The sequence below is a fragment of the Solanum tuberosum genome, unplaced genomic scaffold, assembly GCF_000226075.1.
Source record: "Solanum tuberosum cultivar DM 1-3 516 R44 unplaced genomic scaffold, SolTub_3.0 scf00040, whole genome shotgun sequence".
Classification (NCBI taxonomy): domain Eukaryota; kingdom Viridiplantae; phylum Streptophyta; class Magnoliopsida; order Solanales; family Solanaceae; genus Solanum; species Solanum tuberosum.
This window is the reverse complement of record NW_006238964.1, coordinates 155,029-162,036: the sequence shown is the minus strand read 5'-3', so window position 1 is coordinate 162,036 and position 7,008 is coordinate 155,029. Positions and strand designations below refer to the sequence as shown.

The 7,008-nt window shown below is 37.2% G+C and overlaps 2 protein-coding genes across 4 annotated transcripts in view; both read left to right on the top strand.

The window, feature by feature from the left end:
* Nucleotides 1–515, top strand: part of LOC102602568 (uncharacterized) — a 4,316-nt gene extending 3,801 nt beyond the window's left edge. The window contains exon 4 of the mRNA XM_006342792.2: nt 188–515. Coding sequence (XP_006342854.1) covers nt 188–355 — 168 coding nt within the window. The 3' untranslated portion in view covers nt 356–515. The remainder of the gene's footprint in view (nt 1–187) is intronic.
* Nucleotides 516–1,220: 705 nt separating this feature from the next.
* The window catches only part of LOC102602234 (pumilio homolog 5), a 10,666-nt gene continuing 4,878 nt past the window's right edge, over nt 1,221–7,008 (top strand). For 2 of the 3 annotated variants that reach the window (XM_006342791.2, XM_015306712.1), the window contains exons 1-7: nt 1,221–1,382; nt 2,136–2,935; nt 3,167–4,569; nt 4,663–4,804; nt 4,917–5,024; nt 6,095–6,307; nt 6,398–6,508. In XM_006342791.2, coding sequence (XP_006342853.1) covers nt 2,297–2,935; nt 3,167–4,569; nt 4,663–4,804; nt 4,917–5,024; nt 6,095–6,307; nt 6,398–6,508 — 2,616 coding nt within the window. In that variant the 5' untranslated portion in view covers nt 1,221–1,382; nt 2,136–2,296. The remainder of the gene's footprint in view (nt 1,383–2,135; nt 2,936–3,166; nt 4,570–4,662; nt 4,805–4,916; nt 5,025–6,094; nt 6,308–6,397; nt 6,509–7,008) is intronic. The other variant, XM_015306711.1, reaches the window with a different exon arrangement.

Genomic DNA, 7,008 nt, shown 5'->3' with positions numbered 1-7,008 from the left:
TGTGGGGGGGGGGGGGGGGGGGGGGTTGTAAGAGGCTATCCGGAAAAAAAAAGATGGAGGGTAAGGGCATAGGCACGTGAAAGATTTCGACCTTATTGTCAAGTGTTTTGATTCAATTGTCTTTAGACAGTTTTCATGTTTTCTTTAGTAACATAGTGCTTTGTGTGTCATTCAATGTATTTTGCAGGTGATCTTACCTTTCCCATATTCAAGGTCTTATAAAGTCCAATGGAGAGTGTTTGAAAGGCTTTTCACAGACTTCCGCGACTGCTTGAATCATGTGGAGTACTGTGATCTATTGGCATGTGCCAAGCAAAAGTTTCAACAAGTACCATCTGCTTGGTTGGGCTACTAGCATAGAATTACAAATGTAAACAAGTTCAAGTGTGTGTTTTCCTCCTTTTTATAAGAATAATGTAATTTTGCAAGACATATAAAAAGGAACATGACGGACAAGGTTATGAATTGTAAAGACTAATGTTTGAAATGAATGTCCTTAGTTTCAACCTCTCAAATGCACATTAATTGTAGTTAGCATTCAGAAAGAGAAGTTAGCAAATCTTATATATAACATTAATAAATTGGTACTCTATGCTGTTGTTGCACGTCCAACAATTAACTACAAGGTTAAAAGACTATAAGTCAAACATCATACTACGTCACTTGTATATTTTATTGCAAGTAGTTAGCTGAACCATCTACCTCACTTACGAATCATCAGAATTTGGATTTAGAGATCTACCTGTGTAAAAAAAAAAAATACGGTTAAAATTCTATTATTTCTTGTAACGAACACGTGTTGCTATTAAAATATTTATGCTAAATAATAATATTTGATTAAATTTATAACCTTTATTTTTGTATTTTTCATATGTACTGCTATATCGTATATATATAAATTAATAATGTTAAGAGTATGTTGATATTTCTACAATTTCAAAAGAAAGTATTAAATTTGATCATTAATTTATCCTTTTGTATTAGGTCTAGTTGAATTAAAGAAAAAAAATAATCCAACTAGTGTAGTAAATAGTAAGAGAGGAGGGCGATTTATTTTAGTTTGTTTTTGGACAAATTGATACATACATAGAATAAAGAAAGAAAGAGGATAATATAGATGAATGAGTACTATTTCAAACCCCGTGGTGGGGTTTAAGGAGCGACATTTGTAATAATCTTCTAATAAATATAAATAAATAAATATAGTAAGTAGTAGAGTAGGAGTAATTTAAAACAAACAAGAAAACTCTCTCTTCTTCTCCTCTCTCTATGTAGGATGGCTCTGCGCTACGTTTAGGAATTGATCATCACATCACACCACACCACACCATACCATCGGGGAGTTATGTAGCAGACTCTCTCTCTCCTTATCATTAGAGCAGGTATGTAATCACTTTCCTTTCCTTTTCATCTGCTATTGTACTAGGGTTCTTATGTTACACTTTGACTCTCTTCTTCTTCTCTCTTCTTACCATGCGATTCTACCAAAATACCTGTTGTCAAGTTTAATTACTCCATTTCTCTTCTGATGACCCTGTCCCCTGGTTGTCCTTTTCAGTGCATCCCTCTGTGTTGATCACCACTCCGATTCTACTAACAGGTTTCACATGGTCATTACTACATACAACCCGTTTTACAAACAGGAATTCCGAATCCTGCACTTTTTCCTACTATTTTTTTCCTATTTATACACCCTATCATACAAATAATAATAAAAAATAAAAAATACTTCTATTTGGACAATCAAACCATTCAGCATCGTTGAATCATTAAAAGTTTTGGAAAACAAATGCTTCTGAATTTCAAAACTAAACTAGGGTTGTTTAATCTATTACTTCTTTGCTGACCACTCTTGACCAGTTATTCATTTTTTTTCATTTATATAATCACGCTTAGCTGCTGGAAATAGAATGCTCAATTTAATCATCAATCATTGTCCCCTCTGGTCATGGGGTTACATGAAAAATAATTTGATTGGGCCTCTAGCAAGTAAATGTTATGGTAGCTAAATAAATATTTCTGCTCATCCCTATTTACAACAAGTCTCACTGCATCATGAATTGTTTCCTCTTCTTTTTATTTGACAAAAACATTTTCTGTTCCTTGTTGGTTATGATCTGAATCTTCCGTTGCAGTTGCCCCAGATTATATGTAGTCACCACAGCTTAGTATCTTTTGTTTCTAGAATCTCTTCATGTGATGTTGATGAAAAGCTTCGGTTGAAATGTCTCCACCTTTGGCTTAGTTGATTTGAAAACTCTTGTAGTTAAAATATGCTTGCTTACTCTTGAGCAACATGGCAACTGAGAGCCCTATGAGAATACTCCAAGACAGTAGAAAAGAAAAGTGGGTTTCTACCAAGGACACAGTCACCTTCGCATCACCTATGAATGAAGTGGCAGCTGATGAACTGGGATTGCTTCTTAAAGGTCATAAGATTCATGGGCATAATAGAAATAAGGTTCCAAATCGTAGTGGTAGTGCGCCTCCAAGTATGGAGGGCTCATTTTCAGCCTACGGTAACCTTGTCTATGATCAAAGCTCCGGCCGGAAGTTGAGTTTGGCAAGCTTAGACAATGCCATGCAGAATTGGCAGTCTGAAGAGCAGATGCGTGCTGATCCCTCGTATTTTGCATACTACAACTCTAATGTCAACTTGAATCCTAGGCTTCCTCCTCCTATTATTTCTAGGGAGAATAGACACCTGGCACACCATTTTGCAGATCTGGGTGATAGCTGCCAGTTAAACTCTTCTGAGAATAGTAAAGATGGATCCTTGCATGTGACTAGAAGTTCTCTCTCAACTCATGATGAGGAGCCGGAAGATGAAAATTTACCACAGAGTGCTTCAGATGATCTGCCCCAAAGTTGTGCTTCAGGACAGCACTTGGCCTCCTTTGCAGGTCAACATAAAAGTTTGGTTGACCTAATACAGGTATTGAAGTTCTAGAATATTTCTTCCATTCTGTGTAATTTTTCCTTTTTTTTAGTTTCTCTTTGCATGTGCCCAACTTTTCAACATCTAAGAAGTTCTGCTTAATTTTCTGAAGCATGCATGTGGTACATTGTGCTAATGAATGAGAAGATAGTATCATTTAGATTTCTGGGGTGCTCTTTTTCATGTTCCATGCTGCCTGCTTATACTGTTGATTAAATTTGATCACAGGAGGACTTCCCTCGCACTCCATCACCAGTTTACAATCAATCTCGGTCCTCTGGTCATGTTGCTGTGGAGGAACCAACTGATTCTGATATTCAATCTCTTACATTGGACAGTCTCTCCCTTGATATTTCAAATAAACACGGTGCAGATGCTTGTGCGGATGTCTCAGGTGACCATGATATCACTGCCTCTGATCAGCCTTTGGCAATTACACTTGAAAAAGAATCTTGTGTTGACAGTCTTGCGAAGTCTCATTCCCCTCAGAAGGGTGAATTACCAGGTAATGATGCACATCTGATGAATGAACTCTTAGTCGGTGATGAGATAGCATCAGGTATTTCAAAGAACATTCAGGCTCCAGAGGCTAGTAAGAACAAGGATGAACAGTATTTTCACAGCAGGATTGCAGTAGAACAGCAACAACAGCAGCAGTACCACTCCCAGCGAAGCACGACTTACCAAGTTAATGGCCCACAAGTTCAAGCAAATACACTTGGGACTAATACACTACAGAGTAGCCTAGCAAAAGGTTATGGTCATAGCTGGTTCTCTTCAGTTGAAGTACAAGCAGCTCCTCAAGGTTCTGGCCTCACACCTCCTCTATATGCAACAGCTGCAGCCTATATGGCTTCTGGTAATCCGTACTATTCTAACTTGAGTTCATCTGGTGGATATGCCCCTCAATACAATATAGGGGGATATGCTTTGAGTTCGCCTTCTCTTTCTCCATTTTTAGCTGGATATCCGTCTATGCATATTAATGCTGGTTCTGGACGAAGCATCAGTGGTCAAAGTGTTGCACCAAGGGAAAACATTCCACAAGTTGGTGATCTGCATCATTTAACCAAGTTTTATGGGCATCATGGATTAATGATGCATCCTTCTTTCCCAGATCCTTTTCATATGCAGTACTTTCATCATCCTCATCCTGTTGATGATTCACACACTTCTCTTAGTCAGTATATGCGGTTTCCTTCGCCTGGTGTGTTTGGGCTTGAAGTTGATGCTTATGCCTCACAGAAGGAGCCAAATCTCCCTTCTTATATTGCTGAACAGAATTTTCTTCATCCACCAATTGGAAGTCTGAACTTACCAAGTCCTGGAAAAATGATAATTCCTGGTAATAATTATTTTGGGAGTTCATCGGGCCTGGGATTCACGCAACAGTTTCCAGCCTCACCTCTTGGTAGTCCTGTACTGCCAGGATCCCCTGTTGGAAGAAGGAATGAAATTAAACCGGCCCCTGGTTCAGGTAGAAATAATGGATTGTATTCTGGATGGACTGCACAAAGGGGTTCTGGTAGCTTGAATGACTCTAAAAGACATTCATTTCTCGAAGAACTGAAACAAAGCAATGCTCGAAGAATTGACCTCTCTGATATTGCAGGTCGTGTTGTTGAATTCAGGTAGTATATATGTACCAACTGTGTATCTTCTGCAGTAGACTCTCTGTATAATCCCAAAGATGTGAAGTTAATTTAATGGTTCTTTAACCTCAGTGTTGATCAGCATGGAAGTCGGTTTATACAGCAGAAATTGGAAAATTGTAGTATTGAAGAGAAGGCATCTGTTTTCAAAGAAATTCTTCCACATGCTTCAAAGCTAATAACAGATGTTTTTGGGAACTATGTCATTCAAAAGGTAAACATTGTGGTTTTCTGTATTTTCACGTCTCTCTGTACATTTTCAGTTTTTTAAACCCTTGAGCCGTTAACCTTCCAGCATGTTTTGCATATCTGAATTGTGTGTCCAGTTCTTTGAGCATGGAAGTCATGAGCAAAGAAAGATGCTGGCATGTCAATTAGCAGGGCATATGCTGCCTTTAAGTTTGCAAATGTATGGCTGTCGTGTTATTCAAAAGGTATATCTTTATTTCAAGTATACAAATATATTTTTATGATTGGATTCATATGGAAGTTGTTATTCTTGCATGACGAACAACTTGTATATGGGGACTTCACCGATAAATAATATCATTGTCTTACAAAAAAACAATTGCCTTTCAAGCCATGGCCCTTGATTTTGAAGAGTCGGAGTCACATTTACGTATCCTCACAGTCATCAACATTTTCCCCATGTACATGTCAGTGTTGCTCAATCCTTCTCTTGAATCAGGTCATGCTTGCATAACTGTACGAAACAAGGATTTTTGGTTGCTAATATACTTTTAAGAGAATTTATTGAAAAATTCCCCCTCCCTCTCCATTTCTTTTAAGTGTTGAATTAGCGGCTGAAATTTAAAGAGTTTCTCGATATAGGATCCTTGATTTGACATGGTGAATAACTGATCAATTTTAAAGAATTTCTTGATATACATGCTCATTGCTCTCTAAGAAATATCATCATTATCAATAGTGGTAAAGATTTAAATTGTTAATGTTTACGATTTTTACCATTTTCACTTCATTAGGGTTTTGATGATCCATATTTCGATTGATGGGCTTCTCCAACCAATTCTTGGCTCTCTAAATTGGGCATAATAAGTAGTTGCAAATACGGGAATTTAGTATTAGACCTTTAAGTGAAATATTGGTTTGCGCGTACAAATCTTCAACTTCTTTTTTCAAATCAAGTTCACGTCCATAGACAACTGCAACTTCCACAAATGTCTTTCAACTTCAACAATACTTTTTTGTCAATTTCTCAAAGAGTGTCCAAGTGCCTACTAATATTGCTAACTAATTGGATCTCTTAAAGGTAGAGCTGAAAGCAGATTGTAAGGTCCCTTCTATAGGTTATAAACCATGGTCGATGACTGTGCTAAGCACACTTTGAGGCAATACAGTTATTATCATATTGCATAGCGCACATTTATTATGCTAATTTTGTGTACTCTGGTACAGTAGTTTTCTTTTTTCCGTTTTCATCCAAGCAATTCAGTAAGTTGTACAAATAAAGATGTCATTGTCTTGTTGTTGATGTTCTTTCTAGGCCCTGGAAGTTATCGATCTTGATCAGAAAACAGAACTTGTCCATGAACTCAATGGGCATGTAATGAAGTGCGTACGAGATCAAAATGGGAACCATGTAATCCAAAAATGCATTGAGTGCATACCTACTGAAAAAATTAACTTCATTATCTCCTCATTCCAAGGCCAAGTAGCTATATTGTCTACTCATCCTTATGGTTGTCGTGTAATCCAGGTACTATTAAACTATGTTGTACCATGAGATATAGTTGCTTTTTTTATATTTCAACTGACTCCCATCTCATTTCATATGAATTTTCCAAAGAGAGTATTGGAACATTGTTCAGAAAACTCTCAAAGTCAGAGTATAGTGCATGAAATCTTGGAATCTGCTTATCCTCTTGCTCAAGATCAGTATGGGAACTATGTCACCCAGGTTTGTATCTTTTTTTTCTCCGTTTGATATACGAAAACTTTCTTTCCTATTGTCAAGTTCCGTAACTTCCTGATCACTATATGTGACTTCTTCTCTTCCAACCCTAACAAAAAAGCATCTATTGTGCAAATTAAAAGAAGGATAATTAGTGTGGTGTGATGGGGACATTACTGGCTTATTTTAAGTGTTCTGTAAATTCCTTCCTTTCAATTAGACATCGATGTCATTCAATAAGAGTAAAATACAAAATTATACAATTCTCAGAAAAATAGATTTATAATAATATACAATTCTCAGAAAAATAAATCATAAAATTATACCTTTCATTAGATAAGGATGTGCACTAGATGAATAGATTGGAGAAAGTTCCCCTTGGTTTCCTGTGTGTCTGCTATTATTGCTGTGTGCATGCACCCAACCGCTCCCCCCCCCCCCCCCCCCCCCCCCCCTGCCCCCCCCCGAAAAAAAAAAAAAAAAAAGGAAAATAAGAACAACAAAAG